Below are 22,470 nucleotides of genomic sequence, written 5' to 3'. Positions count from 1 at the left end.
TTCCCCCCTCCGAGAAGAAGACAATTGTCGAGCTGTGGCAGACAGGGGGCGCACTGACAACCAAAACAAGCCTGCCTCCACGCCCCTTTTACCGACGCTGAAACTGGTGCGACCGAGCGTCCATCTTGGATCTGAAATGCTGCCTTCAAATATTCCTTGTAAACTCTGCCTTCAATTGTGAAAAGTCGTTAATATCTGGAGTAGCCTATATCAAAAATACTACCCAAAAAACACACTAACAAAAAATAAAAAGTCTTGTCGGGGGCATGGTGGAGCAGTGGTAGAGCTGTCGCCTCACAGCAAGAAGGTCCTGGGTTCAATTATTGATTATTGTTTATTAAAAGGATCCCCATTAGCTGACGCCATGGCAATCAGCTAGTCCTCCTAGTTAAAAGAGTGGGACATGTGATCATAAGTAAAGAAAAAAAAGACAAGAACTGTTTTACCTCAAACTGTTCAGTCTATCGTCTTCATGCCAATAGGTGCCTCTGCATGTTCTTTTATCTGCATTTATTTTTCATCAAGCGGATATTAAGAGGTAAATTATTCCAGATTGTTATTGCTCTAGATAACAGTTTTTTTCAAAGAGTTTGTTCTTGGGCTTGGTACCACAATACGACCATTACTGGCATATCTAGTGTTGAAATGATGCATATTATTACAATAAAATATCCGATCAAATAAAAATGTTGGCCTCTTAGAGTTGATGGTGCAGCTGAAAAATGTAGCCATGCATAAGGAAATCCTTTGCTCAATTGTGAGCCATGAGGGGCTAGAATGTAATTTTTGGGTACTGGTTCTAATAGATCAGCCTAAAACAAGTCTAGCAGCTCTATTTTGTGCGACTTGCAATTTAGGACGATTTGTTTTGGATGCAGATGACCATACAGTTGAACAATAGTCCAGGTGGCACAAAATTAATGACTTGGAGACTTGACTCAGCATGTGTGATTGTACATAAGGAGAACACTTTCTTGTGACTGCAATGCCTCGGCCCATTTTTCTAACAATTGTGTTAATGTGCTCGGTCCATGATAGGTGACTTTCAAGGACTACGCCAAGCAATTTAGCTTTGTCAACCTGTTGTATGGGTTCACCAGATATAGACAGCTCCAGTTTAGGTTTAGAAGCCAATTTAAGATGTGACCCAAAGACAATACCTTTAGTTTTAGATATATTTAAGGCAAATTTATTTGTTTTGATCCAGTCACATACTATATTCAGCTCACTCGACAAGACTTGATTTAATTCATTGCATGAGGTTGCTGCATAGTATACGGTAGAATCGTCAGCGTACAATGTTATAAACACGATTTCACGATTTCAGACGGAAGCCCGTCTTTATTGTCACACGAACACTACAACACATGCATGCGGCCACAACACACACTCATGCTGACGGTGGCCGGTGAAATATGTCCTCTGCATTTGACCCATCCAGGCTTGTCCTTTCCTCCAGGGGGCAGGCCAGGAGGAGTGGTCGCTTTTTCTTTCCAGCGCCCAGGGACCATCATTGGACCATCATTGGACCAACTTCAGATGTTGTCGTCACTGGTCGGATGACGATCTTCTGCATGTTTTTAGTGGGGGGTTATGTACGGAGGAACCCCCTGGGGGGTACGGGGAGAACACAGGCCCGTAGCCAGGGTTTGAGAAATACCAAGGTCATTTTAGCACGGCGGGGGGGGGGGGGGGGGGACCAGGGGGGGCTGTGCCCCCCCGGATCGAAAATTTTGTCCATTTTAAAGTAAAATGCTTCAATCTGGTGCACTTTGAGAGCAAAATGAAGAGGCTAGATCTATAAAGAACTACATACATCATGTTAGATTAATATCCTCTTTACTGTGCTGTTGCTTTAAAATGATCCAAAAAATAAATGTCTCCCCATATGATATAATTTATATTCTGCATACAGGTCACATGGCAGAATACTGCTCAATTAAATACAATGGCCCATCTACACAAACATCACTTACAGGGGAGTTACTTACCCATTCACTTCAATAGAACTGTCCCCAAAGTCTAGCCCCAATCTAGCCTCAATGCAAAATCTGAATGCTGTGAGTTATCTCTCTTCTATAGCACACAGAGAAGAAGCAAATTGTTGCATTTCCGATCAACTGTCGCATTAAAACATCAATGACAGATTAATAGATATGGGGACCAGGGCTATTTTTAAAAAAAAAAATTCAATTTTTTTTTTTTTTTTTTTTGTGTGGAAAATGCCGAGGTCATGACCTCGGTGTCCTCAATGGTAGCTACGGGCCTGGGAGAACATGCAAACTCCACACAGAAAGGCCCTTTCGACGAGATAGCCCACCTGGGCAGTAGGCACTGAAGATATGGGGGGGGGGTCACAACTCCAGCGCCCAAAGCGTCCCAGGCGAGAATCGAACTCAGGACCTTCTAGCTGTGAGGCGACAGCGCTATACCTGCGTTATTAACAGCAGAGGGCAAATCATTATGAAAATTGAAAACAAAAGTGGTCCTAGGCAACTTCCTTGAGGTAAACCACATATTAGACCACTACAATTTGATAGGCTGGTTCAATTCCCACCTGGGATGCTGTGGTGGGCGCTGAGGGCATGCCCCCATCCCCATGTCCTCAATGCCTACTGCCCAGGTGGGCTGTCAAAAGCGCCTTTCTGTGCAGAGTTTGCATGTGCCCTTAAAAAAAGACAGCAAAAAAAAAAAAAAAAAAAAGTGTTGGTTCACAAGGCCACAGAGAGAGGTCAAGCGGGTCAATTTACCACGAATATGATGATTTGATTATGGACAAAAAGTGTGTCCCCCTCACAAATCTCACTAAAGGTGAAGGAATTTTTTTTGGCAGCCCTGCCCTTGATTTAGATTAAAAGTTGACTGTTAAAGAGTGTTATAGTGGCAGCCACAGAGATAAGAGGAGAACTGTGGATTAGACTTGTAGCCTAATGATGTTTTAAGCTAATTGACTCCAAAAGTTGTTTTCAACTATTTGTTTCACTAGACTTGTGGGTGCCAAGTAATAATGTAGGTCTTAACTCGTAATTAGATATTTTGTAACAATATAGAAAATTAACAAACAAACAAACAAACAAATAAATAAATAATCCAGACTAGTAACCCATGTTCTCAAATTAGTAATAAATTCCCCCAAATTATTAATAGGCCTACTGTATGTGCCCATTTTAGTAATCCATGCCCTAAATTAGGCTACAATGATTTGCTGAGGGGCAAGTATGTTAACGATGGTTTAAACACATTAGGTTGGTAAATGAATATAATTCAGAACAACACATGTTTTTAACCACCTGTCCCTTCTATACCTAAATCTAATGTTTTTTTTTTTTTATTATCATGGTATACCTTTCTGATAGTACCTGAATGCACCATAATACAACGAGGCGCTTGAGCCACATCCATGGTTTGAGCCAACATGGCAGACGGCAGCGTTTGCGAGAAGGGAGTTGCGCTGTACCATTATGCAAAAAAAGGGGTGCCGGGTGTATAAATTACTACAGTAGAGACACATATTATGCCTAAATGTTATATTTTAGTGCAAATTGTTACAGAATAATATTAACGTTATTATTTGTATTTGTTGGTATGTGCATTGTATAGTAATTACTTTAAAAAAAGAAGTGTACAAACTATCGATGTCACCTAATTCCTATCTTTGTTGCGGGCCCCGGGTTCGAGTTTGTCGAGTTGTCTACGCCAGGCTGTGATGAGGCGGGTCTGACCAAGAATCTGAAATAACTGTGTTTTAGTGGTTATTATTGCGGACTCCAGCTGGGACATTACACACTACTTTTCTGTCCAAGTATGGCTTCTTCAGATGTCGCTCGGCAGCCGGTTAGTATGTTCCTCTTTGTGATTGACAAGTGACATTCTTGACAGGGAGTGTCCGACTACCATTAGCTAACGTTAGCCCCCTCTGAAAACTTGGAAGTTTCGTGTTGTCTTTTATCGCCAAAGGCAGCAGCTACATATCTAACGCAGACATTTGACGAATTGTTAAGAGCTGCAGTTGTTCTTCACGTCGGCATATACATACAATAATGCACCAAGCAACTTTTAGAATTGCTTCGCCTATTATTCCATCCACACAATGGAGGGCGGTAGCGAGCAAAGATTCTAGAAGTTTGAAAAGTAATTACTGAAATCGTGCTGCAGTGCTTTGTGAATCGATTCAATTGTGTTCCGAATTTACCATCAGTGGACACCAACGATGACTCTGGATGTTACACCAGTCATCCCAATTTCAGCTCTTAACATCATCATCACCTCCGTCAGTGGACACACAGCGAAGGGTGAGAGAGAGCAGTGGGAACCAATTCTAAAACTTGACATAGGTATTCACAGCGAATGCTGGGAAACCTATTATCTTATTCTTATTCTTATAGCTGATTATAAATGGCTCTAGCTCAGTGTCTGATTGGTGAAGTTTTCAAATTTTGGTACACAGCCTACCCTGGTAAGCCGGTGTAGGTACAGGATCTACTCGGCTTACAGATTCTGTTCGCCCTACCGGAAGTGCTCGGCTCGGGGTCCACAACGGGGTCTAACCCATGTCACTGCAGCAATATTTTAAGTTTTTAGGCCTTCACAAGCCATTTTAGGCCATTGTGACATCATCACCATCCCTTCCCTGCTTCCCACCAACACCGGGACATCATCAGTGATATAATCAATGATGTCATACATTGTGGCATAATCAGTGATTTCATAAATCTATAATAGACATTGTGACATCATCACAATGGGCACGAATGATGACACAGTCCTGAGTGAATTTCTGAGGTGGTCGCTGTACTAGGCAGTCGCTGTAGCTGCCGAGGCTGCTTGCAGCTTTAATATTATTTGCTGCTGAACTTACCGAACTTCCCCTTGGAGATCATTACATTATTGTCTTATCTCTATCTAATATGTGCTGTGTCCTCAGGATAATGGACTCCGGGACCTCTCCCTGTCGGGCCATGTGGGCTTTGACAGCCTCCCCGATCAGCTGGTCAACAAGTCTACCTACCAGGGCTTCTGCTTCAACATCCTCTGTATTGGTATGTTCACATGTACACACACACACACACACACACACACACACACACACACACACACACACACACACGCCTACCTATTTACATGCACTGAAACACAGGTATAAATGTGAATTCTCACACACACTACTGCTCCAACACATTCTGCATCAATTGGAAACGGCCCACAGGCACACAACCTCACACAGGTTTAGCGGGTTACCTCTATACCACTCACCGTTTAATTTTGGAACACAGCCATGAAGCTCAATGGCTAAAACGTGACTGCCTCTCATCTCTGTCTGCTTCTTCCAGGCGAGACGGGGATCGGCAAGTCCACTCTGATGGACACTCTGTTCAATACCAACTTTGAGAACTTTGAGACATCCCACTTTGAGCCTCAGGTGAAGCTGCGGGCTCAAACCTACGACCTGCTGGAGAGTAACGTGCGACTGCGTCTCACCGTGGTCAACACCGTGGGCTTCGGAGACCAGATGAATAAACAGGAGAGGTGGGAGAGTGTGGTGGAGAGAGTGATGGAGAATGTGAGAAATAAGCCACTTTCAGACATGAACTCTGGACTGTCCGTTGAATCAGGTCCGCACATTCCCCGGAGTTACCCTTTCAGACAAGAGGCATTGTCTCGTGTCATTAGTTTTGACACATTGGGAAATCCTCCGTGTGGAGAGTGCAGGGGAGGGGGTGTATGACATAGTAGAAATATTTATGCGAGAGACAAACTTTTAATTATGTTTTTCAATGTACAGGATAGACTACATCAGAGATATTTCTCAGAAAGCAATTCTCCACTCCATGAAAAAGCCTTCAACGCACTATTCTGGCGATAGGGATAGAAAACGTGGGGTGGCCAATGGCGATGTGCCGAAAAGTGAGCCATTTGCGATGTATCAAAAAGTCGCCTGCCAAATAGTGGTCGCGGTAACATTAAACGATGGAAAAGGTGATTTTACAGCCAGGACAAGTGGCATTCAAGACACATCTGACCCGTTTTCAGTTTATTTCTCCCCACAAAAGTTATCTCTCAAATATATAATGCAACACTTATATCAGCATGTTGCATTTTCACGATATCGTTACAAGACCGGCAGACCGGGAGCAAAAAAAACATTCAACTTTTACTTGTTTACTCACCAATTTGGTGTTTTCTCTTCCAAATAATCCAACTATCCATTCATGAAATGAAATCGCACGGGAACATTAATGGTTTGTGAAAGTGCCATTTAACATACATGTATGACGGGATGCGCAACAGAAGTAATCCCAACGTCATCAACACGCCCACTCGCTCGCTCTGGACATTAAACTGTAGTATTCAAGCGACACAGACATGACACTAGGCATGACACAGACATGACACTAGGCATGACACAGACATGACACTAGGCATGACACAGACATGACACTAGGCATGACACAGACATGACACTAGGCGCGCGCAGGTGGTTAAGATCCATTTACGTGGGCGCGCGCTCACAACAGTCAATTGTGTTCACACATAAACCCCATCCGAGTGATGTCTGGATATCTTCAGGAGGTCACTGCATGTCTGAAAAGGCCTGTTGTGAGTGAGGATAGAGGAGGGGTGGGGGTGGTATGGAATTTCAAGCTACTAGAGAGGGGCAGCTAATGATGCAAAGGAGGGATACTGCTATCAATGTCACTTAATGACTGGTTTATGTTTGCCTTTGTGAGCTCAGAGCTGTATTTATTTGTTACCATCTATACATACAAACTGTTGAATCCCTCCTGCGTGTCCCCCTCTTGTAGCTACCAGCCGGTGGTGGACTACATCGACCGGCAGTTTGAGAGCTACCTCCAGGAGGAGCTGAAGATCAGGCGCTCCCTCCACAACTACCACGACTCACGAGTCCATGCCTGCCTCTACTTCATCTCCCCCTCAGGCCACTCACTCAAATCCCTTGACCTGGTCACCATGAAAAAACTGGATAGCAAGGTTTGTGTGTGTGTGTTTTGTGTCTTCTCTAGAGTTTGACAGGTGTATTCAGGAATGCAAACAATATCTTTTTGGCAAATGTCTCTTTTCCCACCACATCAATGTGGGTGACCTGTTTGAATCATGCAGATCCAAAGAGTTATTTTTTAGGAGGTATGGGGTGGGGGGGGGGGGGTGGTATGGAATTTCAAGCTACTAGAGAGCGGCAGCTAACATTCTTCCAACACAGGGCAATCGAATGGCTCGCAGGGGATGCCCCAGCAAAATGAATAATTTGGCGTTCGGCGAGGGCTTTGACGCAGAAGTATGTTTAGGCCTTAAGCTAATTTGCAATGCCCGTCCCTAGATGCTATTAAAAGCATTTCATTCATTTGTGGTTGACATTACGATCTTCTTTGGTTTACTGTTGAACATGAAATCAAATGCATCACTAAGTGCATGACAAGTGTGAGAATCACACTCAACCAAAGTTTACAGTCTGTTTAAAACGGTAATCATGGTGTTCTCATATAGTTCAAAATAAATGTCTAAACACTTTCAAACCTCTGCTTCAACCACAGTCAGTTATGCCTTTACCATGTGAATCCAGCATGATTCAAATTACTGTCTATTTGTTCCTACATTTGTTGCTTGCAACCCTAGCCAGTATATTGTGCGGTAAAGCATGGCTACAAAGAAGAAACCTCAAGAGGCTCTATTGGAGTTTCTGGTCATTCTTGCCAATACATATACACAGCGGATGCCAAAGAAGCAGATGTGAACATTATGAATAGCTTTTGGAAGCCGATTATAAAGTGCTATGGGTGTGAGAGAGCGGTATGAGGGAGTAGGTAGTGGCTGTTTTTCAGACTTAGGCCATGTTTAGACGAAAACGGTCTCCGCATAAAACGGCAAACTGTCGTTGCGTTCTGGGCTTTGATTCCCCATTTATACACAGCGTTTGTGATAACGATTCACGTGCAGACTGGAGCTGCAAATGTCAGCAGCATAAAGTGAACCAGAATAAAACTGAAACTTCTGGTTAGAACCTTCACAATAGTGGCAATTAAATAAAGTAATAGCCTTATTGATGCACGTTGCAACGTTTTTTTGTGTGTGTGATCCCAAATACACAGAACCCATAAAACACAGACAATTACAAGTTAATTTTAACCCGTAGTGGGTCGACTGTTCTGTTTGTTTGTTTTACCCAGTAATTATTGCTTTTATTTTGAAGGTAAAAATGCCTAGTAGCTTCCTTCCTCTGTTCTGTCTATTTCTAGTGGGATTGATGCAGCTTTATAGAAGTAAACTTTAAATGAATTATACACATCACAGAGTGACACAAAAGTCAGTATAATGGTGATACATTGCTGCATATAGGTTGCATTGCAGAATAAAAACCCAGTAAAGCTCTATAAATAGACCTGCTTTCTTTACAGCACTTGGCACTCGAGGAAATCGATGCATCTGGCCGTGAGTTGAGGAGGGTCGTTCAATTATTTAACATGTGTGAGCAATTAATTACTGTGCACACACGTTAATAGTGGGCAGTTATTGCAGATGATGTATTTTTAGCAACTCGTTATCAGATGTCTCTGATGTCATGATAGTTTGTTGAGTGGCACTGTATAGTGATAGGCTCATTTTCACAAGAATTGCATTTTGCCACTTTACACGGCGACGGTAATTGGGAGCGTTATCAGAGATTTCCACTCTGGAACCTGGTTTCACTTTTTTGAGGCCCCAATAATGCCGTTGTCATGGAAACAGAAGGCCCAAACGTAAGAGAACTTTGCCGCTTTATGCAGGGAGTGTTGTGGTGTAAACTGGGCCTTAGTTTATTCTCAGTGTTATGTCTCGTAGTCGTTATCCAAATAACAAAACCATTCCCGTCACCTTTGTGGTGGACTGAAACTTTCCCATGCCCTGTGTGTGTGTGTGTTTGTTTGTGTGTTTGTGTGATTTCTCTGCTGTAGAGTGTGAGTAACGCAGGGATTTGCATGTCAATGGAGTGGAAAGAGTGGTGGAATGCTGCATTTGCCACACACACACGAGCGTGCACATGCACACACACACACACACACACACACCACACTCTCTCTCTCTCTCTCTCTCTCTCTCTCTCTCTCTCTCTCTCTCTTGCTGTCCTTTTGTGTCACTGTACAGATACACAGAGAAAGAGGCATTTGTTGAATCTACACCACTAGAGACATTCAGTCACTCAGACACTTATTGGAATGCTTACGTTTTCTTTTTCTTTACCCGTGTGTGTGTGTGTGTGTGTGTGTGTGTGTGTGTGTGTGTGTGTGTGTGTGTGTGTGTGTGTGTGTGTGTGTGTGTGTGTGTGTGTGTGTGTGTGTGTGTGTGTGTGCGTGCGTGCGTGCGTGTGCGCGTGGTCGGTCCAGCCTCGAGGCTTGTGCAGCGACAGGGACTCATTCCTCATGGGTACAAGACAGACAGGAATGGAATGTCGTTGTCGGATAACTTGGACAGCTGTGGGCTGTTGAGCCAGTAATAATAATATGAATAAACTTTATTTATATATTGCTTCTATAAAAGCAGAGTTTACAAAGTGTCTTCCAGGAAGGCAGACACACAACGACAGTATTGTTGTGATACACATAAGAAACACATTACCTCAGGTTACTCCTCACTGCCCGGGAAGGAAAAGAAAGAATGAAGGAATTTCCTGTTAACTCAACCACAATAACTTTGAACTGTATTAATATTACTAGAAATTAACTATTATATATTACTAGAAATTAACTGTATTCAAGTCAAGTCAAGTTTAATTGTATAGCCCTAATTCACAAGGATGTCTCGGAGAGCTTCACAGAGAATAAGTCTAGCTAAATCTAGCTGACACAACAATAACAGTTACAGTGGTAATAATAATAGCATGATTGATAATCATATGATAGAGAGAGACAGAGAGAGGGGGAGAAAGGGAGAGGGAATGTGGGGGGAGGAAAGAGCAGGGAAAGGGAGGAGGTGGGGAGGGAGACGTAGGAAGAGATCAGGGGGAAGGGGGGAAGAGGAGAGAGAGCAGAACAGATAGGATATACTGGAGCTGGGCGATACGGTCATGAATAGTCACAAGGGAGAAAACAATTTAGCAATCAAGTTATGGATTATACTTACCAGGCGAAATGAGCCACTGAATAGACAATAAAGGAATTGACATTTATGGCCCAGCTCTAGGGCAAACAGCAGCTACTCAATCCACCTGGCCATCCCACTGCAGTGGCCGAGGTAGCAGCGGCACACTGGAACCTGCAGCAGAGAGGCCAGGCCAAACGAGCAACAGCTCAGACAATCTGACTACTCTAGCCATTAACCGGAACTAACTAGCACACAAGGAATCTAGCTAATCTACAGCCTAGTCTGCCCTGTCCTACTCTACTCTAATCTAATCTTAGCCTGAACACTATAACAATCAAGAGGTCCAGCTCAGAGGTATCCAAAGTGGGAGGTGGGGCCTCCCCAGGGGGGCTCAAACAGTTTGGGGGGAGGTTCAGTGAGTGATTTATTTTAGTTATCTCAGTTGTAGTTAATTTAATAATTTGAATAAGAGTGAGGCAGCTTTTTTCATGGAGCTTTTTCCATGCTATTTCTGAGAGGAGGCCCATGGTCTCAGACTTTGGAGTCCTCTGGTCTAGCCAATCTACAGGCTACAGTTAGGCTCTAGCTAATCTCACCGGCATCCCTCGACCAATGATGGAGAGCACCGAGGCCACCACCCCCCCGGTCCCCCCATAAGGTGTGAGAGCGAGGGCCGGGTCGAGACACACCCGAAGCCCCCTCCACCCCCCAGTGTGCACAAGAAAACCTTTCCACCCACGGAATGATATCCTCAGGGTTGCCTCAGTGACTAGCTGAGGAGGAACCTTGTGAGGGCCGATGCACCGTAGGGGCAAATGAAAAAGAAAAAACTGAAAATGTAAACAAGGAAGAGTCCAAAAAAGAAAAGGAAAGTTGAGTATTTAAATGTTCTTAAGTTCAGGGAAGGGAGATGGTTAGCTAGGCATCGACCGAGAAGAGAGAGGGGGAGGATAGGGGTCAGTGGTGGTGGTGATGATGAGGTCCGGTGGGGGTGGCGACAAGCAGACAAGAAGTAGCGGGTATTGGGCCAGGGCGGACGATGAATGGCCGGGGCCGATGACGAACGACTGGATGAGCAGGGCTGGCAGCTGGCATAGTCGGCGAACAGGCAGGGCCATCAGAGTTGACGCGAGTCAGGTCAACGAAGGACACCTGAGGAGAAAGAGAAGGGGGGGGGGGGGGGGGGGCAGTACGGAGGAATCTGCACAGACAGAGGTGGAACTAGGTTTGGCAGCTAATAATTTCCTGCCATTGGCGGCAGTTGGATAATGTTTGATTGGTGTGCCATGGGCTAAACACAAACAAGGATTGAACATGTCGAATCTGATCAAACATCTCCAAACATGGACAGACCACCATGGCACGCCCAACAAACATCTGTGTCTGTGTTGTAGAAGGTTTGATTGGTGTGCCATGGGCTTAAGGTGTGTGTCCCGTCCTCCTCAGGTGAACATCATCCCAGTGATCGCCAAGGCAGACACCATCAGTAAGAGCGAGCTGCACAAGTTCAAGATCAAGATCATGAGTGAGCTGGTCAGCAACGGAGTCCAGATCTACCAGTTCCCCCTGGACGACGAGACTGTGGCCAAGGTCAACACCACCATGAACGTAAGAGGACCACATGCCCGCACACACACACAAGCACACACACAGGCACATGCCCGCAGGTTAGCCGTGCAGCATAAGTTGCCATGGAAATCTATCTCGGTAAGAAGTGAACTAGCGTCGTAGCACGGCAAACCCAGGGTTAAACCTGAAGTTACCTCGCTAAGCCACTAATCTTGCTTCGTGGTATAGGCCTTAGGTTTAACCTAGAATATACTGTACCTGGCCTGCAGTATTGCCAACTCATTTCCAAGGAAAGTAGTTATCGGCTGCTCAGAAAGTCACTAGAAGTTGTCAGATGGCGTCACATGATAATTATGCATATCAATAAGGCTGCACTTGTTATGCACGTTGCGGTGTAGCCTGCTTTAATATTAAAGGATGGCTTTACCAATACTCAACCCACTTTGTATCATTAATAATTTCGGTAATATAAGCACATGGGCAGTGTTTACCTTCTCTCTCCGTTTTCTTCACGGAGATCTCCCATTTCCTCCCCTCACAAAGTGCTCTGTTGTGACGCGTTTTACGTCACAACGCGCCACAAAGGAACTGCGGACGTTCTGCTCGAGACGCGGCATCTGCTCCGAGTGCGGCTGTTATTGTTTGAAATTTTTAAGTATGCGCACATCCACCGGAGCGCCTTAACGAGCTTTAATGACTTGCAGCTTGGCAGAGGTGGAGTTTCTGCAGGCAGCAGCAGGAGCATTTTTTTCCATGAGGTAAACAGAGAGAGAAAGTAAAACACTGCGCCATGTGCTTATATTACAGAGATTATTAATGATACAAAGTGGGTTGATTATCGCTGACTCTTAACTGCTGACTCTGCCCACCCGGGCCAGTTCCAGCCCCAGCCTTTTTTTTTTTTTTTTGGTGCCCTCAGTCAGGCCACTCACTGAACAGCAGGCCAGGCGCCGCCTACTGGTTTACTAGTGGTTTTATTACTTTATTCAGGGTTAAAGTGGGTGCATCTCATTGTAAAATTGGACTCGGCCAAAATTGGGCTTCAAACGGCCCAAATTGGGCTTCAAACGGCCCAAATCTGGCTTCAAACGGCCCAAATTGGGCTTCAAACGGCCCAAATCTGGCTTCAAACGACCCAAATCGGGCTTCAAATGGCCCAAATCGGGCTTCAAACAGGCCAAATCTGGCTTCAAACGGCCCAAATTGGGCTTCAAACGGCCCAAATTGGGCTTCAACCGGCCCAAATCTGGCTTCAACTGGCCCAAATCTGGCTTCAAACGACCCAAATCTGGCTTCAAACAGCCCAAATCTGGCTTCAAACAGCCCAAATTTTTCCCCGCCGCCCTTCGGACGCCGGCACGCACGTCGGCCCATATCGGCCTGGCCTGCTTGGTATCTAATGCCCGGCCTGAATTATGATCCCAGTCCGCCCCTGCTTGCATGTACAGTTTAACAATCGCTTGTTTGCTGACATGGACAGTAATTCTAACAATTGTTTGTTTGCCACATGTAATGTAATGTGAGATACACTAGTATCGTTCATAATTAATGATTTTGCAGTCTTTCGTTTGACAGTTATTGAAAGTTTTGCGGGGGGGGGGGGGCACCACAAAACAATTACGCTTAGGGCACCCAAATGGCCAGCAGCAGCCCTGTCCAGCCTACACAGTTGCAATTACAAGTGGACCTTATCCGACAGCCCCTGCTCTCAGCGGAGGGAGGGGGGCTGGGCTACGCTGTGTGGGGAAGCGCTGTGATAACCTCTCTGTTAGACACAAGCAGAGGGAACCGGCATCAACTGTGACAATTTATTGCCAAATGCTTTGGAATTCAGCACATTAACATTGCTTCTCATGGGCAGAAGAAGTTGCCAGATTTGTCACAAGTTGTGGACTGACTTCATTTCACTCTCACTCTCTGCAATTTCTCTCTCTCTCACATGTTCCGCCCGACCATGTGTTCTGGCCGAACAATGGTGTAACTCACTCAGCGACATTCGCAGTTGTAGAGCTGGTGCCGCTAGGACGCAGACCAACTAAAAGAGTTTAAAACAGCCATGTTCAATGAAGTGGCATTGTGATGGGCTTGCTATATGTTTTAACATGTATTCATTCAAAGTTGTAATGTTTTTCTAGGGCCACTTGCCATTTGCTGTAGTAGGCAGCACCGAGGAAGTGTCTGTGGGCAACAAGATGGTGAAGGCTCGCCAGTATCCCTGGGGCGTCGTGCAAGGTAGGACACCTCACTGTGTGGGTGGGTGGGTGAGGTCGAGGTGTTTGTGTTTTATTATGCCTCCGACGGCGATAGCCGCGATATGAGGAACGCCTTGACGGAATTTCATCAGATTTGCCTCAAACGTCGACTTGGACTTGGATGAACTGATTAGATTTTGGTGGTCAAAGTTCAAGGTCACTGTGACATCACGAACGCCATTTCCAAGCTCGTTAACACGATATCTCAGGAACACCTTGACGGAATTTCTTTCAATTTGGCTCAAACGTCGACTTGGACTCAAGGATGAACTAATTAGATTTTGGTGGTCAAAGGTCAAGCTTACTGTGACCTCTTGAACGCCATTTTCAAGCTCATTAACACGATATCTCAGGAACGCCTGACCAAATTTCTTCGAATGTGCCTCGACTGTCCACGTCCAAGGATGAACTGATTTTATGTATGATGATGATCATGATGATGATGTTGTCACTCGTGCATTCACCATGTTATGCTTTTGTCAGGGCAGTTCCCTGGCGGCCTGCCCTTTGAAAACCACTGTGATAGAGGCTCCTCCCTTGAGCTGGGTGGATAACCATATGATCTGTGTGTGTGTGTGTGTGCGTGCGTGTGTGTGTCAGTGGAGAACGAGAACCACTGTGATTTTGTGAAGCTGAGGGAGATGCTGATCTGTGTGAACATGGAGGACCTGAGAGAGCAGACACACACACGGCACTATGAGCTGTACAGACGCTGCAAACTGGAGGAGATGGGCTTCAAAGACACTGACTCAGAGTGCAAACCTGTCAGGTTAGCCTGCAAAACACACACACACACACACACACACACACACACACACACACACACACACACACACACACACACACACTAGGGCAGGGGTCCCCAATTACTTTTCACCAAGGGCCACATTTTGCTGTGATGTCATTATTCAGTCTTAACCACCAATATTTGATCCTTTTCTCACTCACTCCTATATCACCACCTGTTCTCCCTGCAGGCATTGAAATTAACTTTTTTGACCACCTGCCAATATGGCTGCTAGATTTTAAAGTTACCAGCCAATTAGAATTTCCACTAGCCAAAATGTCTTTCTTGAAATAAACCAGAATATGAGTGGGTTAATTTAAGCATAAGTATCAGTAAGTGGCCCGGGATTGTCAAAGCCTGTGTTGAGGGTCACACAAGAACAAAAATGTTTAAGTTTTTACTTCAAACTTCCTCAATGTAGAACAGTCATTTCTTACACATGAGATTACTTTTAGCCTTTTAGTCATCAAGATTATTGAAAAATATTCCATATTCCAGACTGAAATGCTATAACAGAAGTAGAGTATTGGCCAGAATGACATGAACATTTGGACACTTATTCAGTGTTGAACAGTAATTTCTTACATTACATTTAGCCTGATTTCATCAAGATGATTGAAAAATATTCCAGAATCCAGACTGAAATGTGATGACAGAAGTTGACTATTAGAATGACTTGAACACGAACAATTGGACACTTCCTCAGTGTTTAACAGCAATTTATACACATGAGATTACTTTTAGCCAGATTTAATCAAGATTATTGAAAATTTTAAATGTTACATTAGTTGACTATTGGCCAGAATTAACGTAACTTATAACTTAACTTAACACTAAGATCTCAGTACTGTAAATATGCCTCCGCCGGCGATAGCCAGGCCGGAGGCATTATGGATTCGGGTTGTCCATCCGTCTGGACGTACGTACGATGTTCGTTAACGCGATATCTAAGGATATCAAGGTCATCAAATTTGCTTCAAACGTTGACTTGGACTTAAGGATGAAACTGATTAGATTTTGGTGATCAAAGGTCAAAGTTCACCTCACAAACGCCATTCCCAAGTTTGTTAACGCGTTATCTCAGGAACTCCTTGACGAAATTTCTTCCAATTTGGCGCATACGTCGACTTGCATGCAAGGATGAACTCATTATATTTTGGTGATCAAAGGTCAAGGTCGCTGTGGTCTCTCGGAAAGTGAAACGGTGGTGCATTGAATCATGTGAGGAAACATGACTTAACATATTGAACACCCTCCAGCTGATCCCTGCCGCTCACAAAAATAAAAGTACTCCGATAGCGAGAAAAACAACAACGAACGTGCAAAGCCACATATAATTTAGTCATAAGCCAAATAATGTAGCTTACTACTTTGAGTACTGAATACATCTAGAAAAAGTAAATATAGAGAAATGTGTGAAAAAGACAGAAGATGGGAAGAGCAGCTCTGGCAGGCTTACAGCGCAAGTCTCAAACCACCTGATGACGAGTTGACGTGTCCAGGTAGGCGTTGACTTGTGGTAGTTACATTGACACGTCTATGCAACCCCTAACACACACACACACACACAAAATGACGAGGTGACAGAGCTGTGTGTGTGTGTGTGTGTGTGTGTGTGCGCAGCCTGCAGCAGACGTACGAGGCGAAGCGTCAGGAGTTCCTGGTGGAGCTCCAGAGGAGAGAGGAGGAGATGAGGCAGATGTTCGTCCAGAGAGTAAAGGAGAAGGAGGCTGAGCTGAAGGATGCTGAGAGAGAGGTACACACACATGGACACATGCACACACACACATATAGAACTTGTGTTGGTGATTATAAAGGACCGCAGGGATGACATATTTTTGTAGGCCAACCCAGAAGTTAGGCACTTCCTGGTTCCTTCATCAAGAAGTCAGATGGGATTTTTGTATGGTGATTTTGGTTAGATGCCTGAAATAATGTCTGTGGTTAACAAAAGTTTATGAAATGGCGAACTTTGTCTTCAGCAAGATGATCTTCACAAATGAGGAGCACTTTATGACTTTTGAAGCGTAATTGCCATTTTTAAAAATGGCAATTTTCAGAAAAGGCTTCAAAAATCATACTGAGGCGGAAATATTTGACAGTCTGGAACCTTGACTTTTCCCCACATTTTTCTTTCATTTCAAAATGCAAATGCACTTAGTTCGGACATTAACTTGTCTTGTACACTCGAGGACTGATAAAATGAGTTTAACCACATAAAATATTTATATATTTATATCATATTTAAAAATATGCTTTACAAATGAATGGGTAGACTATTTCTTTGAGTGAAAAAAGAACGATCCGCACACCAAGAGAGCTCCCGTTGTTTTTTTAAATTTGCAACACAGCGTGACGTTTCGGGCCATACCGGCCCTTCCTCAGATGCTTTCTGAAGTGGCAGAGATAGAAATAGACTATTTCTTTGACCTTGACTCCATGATTACCATTTCACCTCTGCAGAGTTTAAAAAATAAAACATTCAAGCTGATGGACTGCAGTGTATTACAATACATGTTGACATCATATCCGTTATCCATTCCTGACTGAATGAATGACTCAACCCAAAAAGCGTTCTCTTGGCCACGCGCTGCGCCCATGGTAAAAAGTAATCTTTCTTTATTTCCAAAACATTTGAAAAAGCCCATAAATCATATATTTGCTGTATTGTTTCCTCTCAATATGAAAAGTTTGGCCGAAACCGATATTAACATTGCTGTTATTTTGCTCATCGGACCGATAACGATATATTAAAAAATGACAAACGTCGGCCGATAATACTGATATGATTGCCAATATATTGTGCATCCCTAACTGCGTCTCTTCCCTACTAAAATCAGGTTTCCTCCGCCGCCAAGACTTCTGCTTTCGTCGGCGTTTACAGTCTGACCATGAATCATTATGTGGTTATCTGTTAGAGATGAGCTGAAATGAATCATATGTGGTTATCTGTTAGAGATGAGCTGAAATGCCGTCTGGACCCAAAACACCTACAATCAATCAGCTCTAACTCCATCATTCAGACTGTAAACAATGAGTTCAGCGCACAGAGCAGACATCGGCTCAACACCGGAAGACCTGAAATATCAGCCGTCTGTCCCAGACTCTTATTATTCGTCAGACTGATAGACTCTCGGTTCCCAGATTGCAGTAACATAAATTCACAGAATACGACCTCCTATTTTCTCCACCGGCACTTTCAATGTCTCCATGTTGTCATTGGTTGTAGCTATGGGAAACAGCCAGCGTTTCTGTCATAGCGATCGGTCGGCTGGAAACAAAAGCAATATGTTGAAACACGTTATATCCTTTCAAGAAAAGGAGCATTATAATTTATTTTAACATGTTCAAACATTATTAGGCAGACATTCTACACTGGGTTCAGACTCAAAGGTTAAAGAAACAGCTGCGTTAAACGCTGAAAACCTGTGTAGGCCTACTTTTTTTCTCCACACAGAAAATTGAACAGGAGGGTGAAGAATCGGACCAAGAAGCAGAACGGATAATGGCATTGGTGTAACAATGAAATGGTATCAATTGCCCCCCTCCCGGGTCTGGTCTCTGTGTCCTCAGCTGCAGGGGCGCTTTGAGCAGCTGAAGCGTCTGCATGCTGACGAGAAGGCGTCCCTGGAGGAGAAGAGGAGGCTGCTGGAGGAGGATCAGAGCTCCTTCAGCAAGAGACGAGCCGCTGCCCAGCTGCTGCAGGCACAGAGCCTCACTGCCAATGGCAAGAAGGACAAGGACCGCAAGAAGTAAGACACACCCACCAACACTGCTTTGCATGGGCTTCTGAAAGCCAATACAAATATTGCAAATATTCAGGATCTCCAAATGTAACCCATGCCACAAAACAAAACAAAACAAAAACAACAAACTGAAAATTACAAGGATGCAGTGTTTCACCTAGGACGTGTTAGTTGGAAAAGGCTCTGAACCAGCATCTGAAACCCAGGACTATAATGGTAACATAACATTCATGCATACTAGATCATTTACACAGGATATGTAATCATTCCCCGCCATTGACGCAAATGAGGGTAAATCCGTCTTGTCACTGCCATACGATAGATAGCGCTCTTGGCCACCTTATGAAGTGGTTACCATACTCGTCCTCTGCAAGGCAGAGTCCCCCCCCCACAAAACCGTTCCCAGCATCGATCTCCCCCCATAGAGAAAGCCCAAAACACATCCAGCCTGGTGCCTCAAAGCGCGGTACAAGGAGCTGTCTCCTCCGGGCTGGACGCGTTGTCACATGGGCTCCCGAGGATCTCCCCCACAACAAACTGGTGAACGCAAACCAATCGCTGCTTCAGTTAGATCAGTCACCTGCCCTTCAAGCACCAGAAGGCACCAGCCCCACGGAGAACACGGAGAGTATTGTCTTAATCGGGTTAATTTCGGAATATTGCAGTCCATATTCACCTTATGTAGCCACGCCCATTTGACCCGGTTGTGTGGCCGTATCAAAACTTCCGGCTAAAAATAAAATAAAATAAAATGGCTGGCTGCTCCAATATCATCTAACTCTGAATTAACTAATAATTTAGCCAATTGTATGTAACATACCAAATAAAAGCAAACGGCAATGTCTAAGAATGCAACGCCATGTAACTGGCTCGTTAAGTCTCGCATTCCAGGGAATTACGTTAACCTCTGCGGGTCTTATTGACGTTAGTGGCTCGAGCGCAACTTGGAGGAGAGAAAACTATCTGAAGCTTTCTTTGTTGGAGTCCAGGTATGTTTTACAAGAAAGTGCTCGTCATTGTCGACGATAACGTTATCTGACCTGGCTAACAGTGGATACTCGCTTGCTTGCTGTGTACCGGCTCAAAGTAGTAGGCTACGTTCTTTATTTTACCCCCTTCACTGTCTGCTCCAAAAACAACTATTTTATTTTGCGCCGTGACCGCCGGAAGTGTTAAAAGGACCGGGAAGAATTTGGCCCACTGTAAGGTCTGAACATAAGGTGAATAAACATAGTCACTGACTGGACGAGAACCGATTTCTAATGGGAAGCTAAATATCTGCCCCATATAGGCGGTTTTCACGGAATTGTGTTGCTAGGGAACAGTTTGAAACCTAGCTTATTTCCTGCCAGCTATTGTATTGGCAAACACTGCAACAGGAAGTAAGCTAGGTGCAATTTAGAATGTTTCTGTTGTCAAGTTAAAACTGTCTCATCAGCACATTAACACAGCAATCAGCCATGAATATAGTGCAGCGTTTACATTCCTCACTGTATCTGTCCTTGTCATTCCCCCAACAGTTCTGGCTTTATGTGAAGAGCTTGTGATCCCAACACATCCAGTATGACCAGTGGCCTTCAGCCTGATCACATCCTGCTCAGCCCCCCTTGGCCAGTCTCCAAACACTAACCAGGAAGAACCCACACAAACCAGCTCTGTGTGTGTGTGTGTGTGTGTGTGTGTGTGTGTGTGTGTGTGTGTGTGTGTGTGTGTGTGTGTGTGTGTGTGTGTGTGTGTGTGTGTGTGTGTGTGTGTGTGTGTGTGTGTGTGTGTGTGTGTGTGTGTGTGTGTGTGTGTGTGTGTGTGTGTGTGTGCGTGCGTGCGTGTGCGTGTGTTCTGTGTTCGTGCCAAAGTTGAGCTACTCTACGGTTTTGCTTTACAGTGTCAACACCAAGAATCCTGTCCACTATACCTTGGTGGTGTTTTTTTGTTTTATCTTTTTGTGGCATTTATACAGTACCTCTTTTTACTGTCATCATTTTATATTTATCCTTTCATTTTTATATGAAACTTTCCCCCCATATACCTCGTTTATTTTTACCGGGACTGAAGGGCACCTCTGCATCTCAAAGCCTCCCAACACTTCCTCGCTACGTCCTGTACGTACGTGACAGTCGTTTTTCTATCAAGTAAAGAATATCATGCGTAATATTTTCTGTCACTACCATATTTTAAGATAAGGGTACTCTTAAGGTGTTATGACTAGTAGGAATTGCATCACTAACTAGGGCTGGTTATCGCCACTTGATACCTTTAACATATCAACTACCAAGTACTGTACCAAGAAGTATCCAAACTTCTCCAGTCAAACAACACCTGCATTCCATCCTTTTTGTACACAGAAAAAAAATACTATTTGTATGGTTTTGCTCACAGCCAATCACTGCAAGCATTCTTCAATTTAATGTGTTGTGTGATTGGCCAACTACCGCAGCAGCTACAACCCATACAGTCTGGTTGTGAAGTCGAACGTGGTGTATGTGACGGAGTTGGCAGTTCAGCGTGCTGAGATGTCACCAAAATGTAAAAAAAATATTGAATGACGTACTCTATGGGTAAGGGTACTGGTATTGGTACTATCGTAGTTTCTTAATCGATACCCAGCCCTATCACCTAATATAACTTATATCCTCCAACACATCTTTCTGGCACCTTTTTGGGGATAATGTTATGGTTTTGTACTATGGGGGCAGACGCAATTCTGACTTATTACAACACCTCTGCAGTCCAATAACAATAGTTTTTCTGGGAAGGTGGTGAGGCTGAGGGTTGGTTCTGGATTGGGTACATATTTTATCTGTAATTTATATACTAGGTGGGAGGATGCATTTATGACTGTGTTTTATGTTCACCTGTCCTCTGTTTCCTCTGGAGTCATGATGGGATATGGTGGGTGTTGACCGTCTCGGCCTCTTTCAAGGCCCTGACTGGTGCCTCCTAAAGCGCCGTATCTACCACATGCGGTGCGGCTCTGGTATGGTTGCTGGAACAGACTCGCACTCATGTCATCTTGTCCGGCGCAAGTTAATCTGGGAAAAATAGACATCTGATCTATTTTGCTTGCTTTTGCTTGATTACATGGGTGTGCGCGTCGATTCCAGCAGCTGTACCAGAGCCCACCGCATCTGGTGGATATTGGCCCTAACTTTTAGCAGCCCGGACTAGGGATGGGGATCGTTAATCTTTTTATATTGGTACCATTTTCAAGACTGTTTAACGATCGGAGACTTTATCGATACCTTTCGGTGGAAAGACAAGACAATAAATTCTTAACAGAACTAGTATTGCATTTATTGCTAAACTGTGAGTAACTTGTTTGATTTTCTGAGCAGAACGAAATGTGCCTAGTCTGGTGAGGAAATTAAATTATTTTTCTAGTTAACAGCCGTTTCCAGGCAATTCAATTAATTTAAAAATGTTAATTGATGTATGTTTGTGCACCAGTGATTTGAGGTAAATAACATGACTTGACTCGAGACCTTACTTTATAGAACCCGCTAGTCTCAATAGCAATATCAATATGCTCAGACCTTATTGATCTTTGGGTTTTGAGAAATGTATCGGTCGATACCGGGTCTCGATCCCCATCCCTAGCCCGGACAGAGTAAACGTAACACTGCGGATGGCTTCCAGCAAAGTGTGACTTTAACTAACATACTCACAGACACCACCAGCGCACATTTACACTGCTTAAAACACACGAATGCCTTATCTGTGTGATGCCTACAGTACCAACACACTATCCCTTTGCGTGTACACCCAGAGAAATACACACAATGTATGGTTGAATAATACTTATCTATGACACTTTTTTAATCCACTTGTATTTAAGGAATAAACAGTGTTATCTGGGAAATTTGTTTTCCTAATATCTAAATAAATCTTTGTATTTTTGTCTTGATAAATTCTGCCTCTTCTCTCATAACCTTTTCGTGGTTATTTCGGTCGATTATTTCTCCCCTTTAATAATACCAATTGGTATTATATTTTATATTGTCCGAAAGCCTGATTAGTCACCTTTACAACGAGGTACAACTTGTAA

At 44.0% G+C, this 22,470-nt stretch overlaps 1 protein-coding gene across 1 annotated transcript; it reads left to right on the top strand.

Moving 5' to 3' along the window:
• Positions 1-3,690: 3,690 nt before the first annotated feature.
• septin10 (septin 10) lies at positions 3,691-22,306 on the top strand. The gene is made up of 10 exons (XM_083638412.1): positions 3,691-3,834; positions 4,925-5,039; positions 5,331-5,526; positions 6,804-6,990; positions 11,521-11,682; positions 13,779-13,875; positions 14,496-14,664; positions 16,306-16,438; positions 18,256-18,434; positions 19,949-22,306. Exons 1-10 carry the CDS (start codon positions 3,805-3,807, stop codon positions 19,962-19,964), a joined length of 1,284 nt encoding a protein of 427 aa, XP_083494538.1. The 5' UTR covers positions 3,691-3,804; the 3' UTR covers positions 19,965-22,306.
• The last annotated feature ends 164 nt before the right edge of the window (positions 22,307-22,470 follow it).

Source organism: Poromitra crassiceps (genome assembly GCF_964638095.1).
Source record: "Poromitra crassiceps genome assembly, chromosome: 6".
NCBI lineage: Eukaryota > Metazoa > Chordata > Actinopteri > Beryciformes > Melamphaidae > Poromitra > Poromitra crassiceps.
Note: the sequence above shows the minus strand (reverse complement) of the source record. Positions and strands in the feature narration are given on the sequence as shown.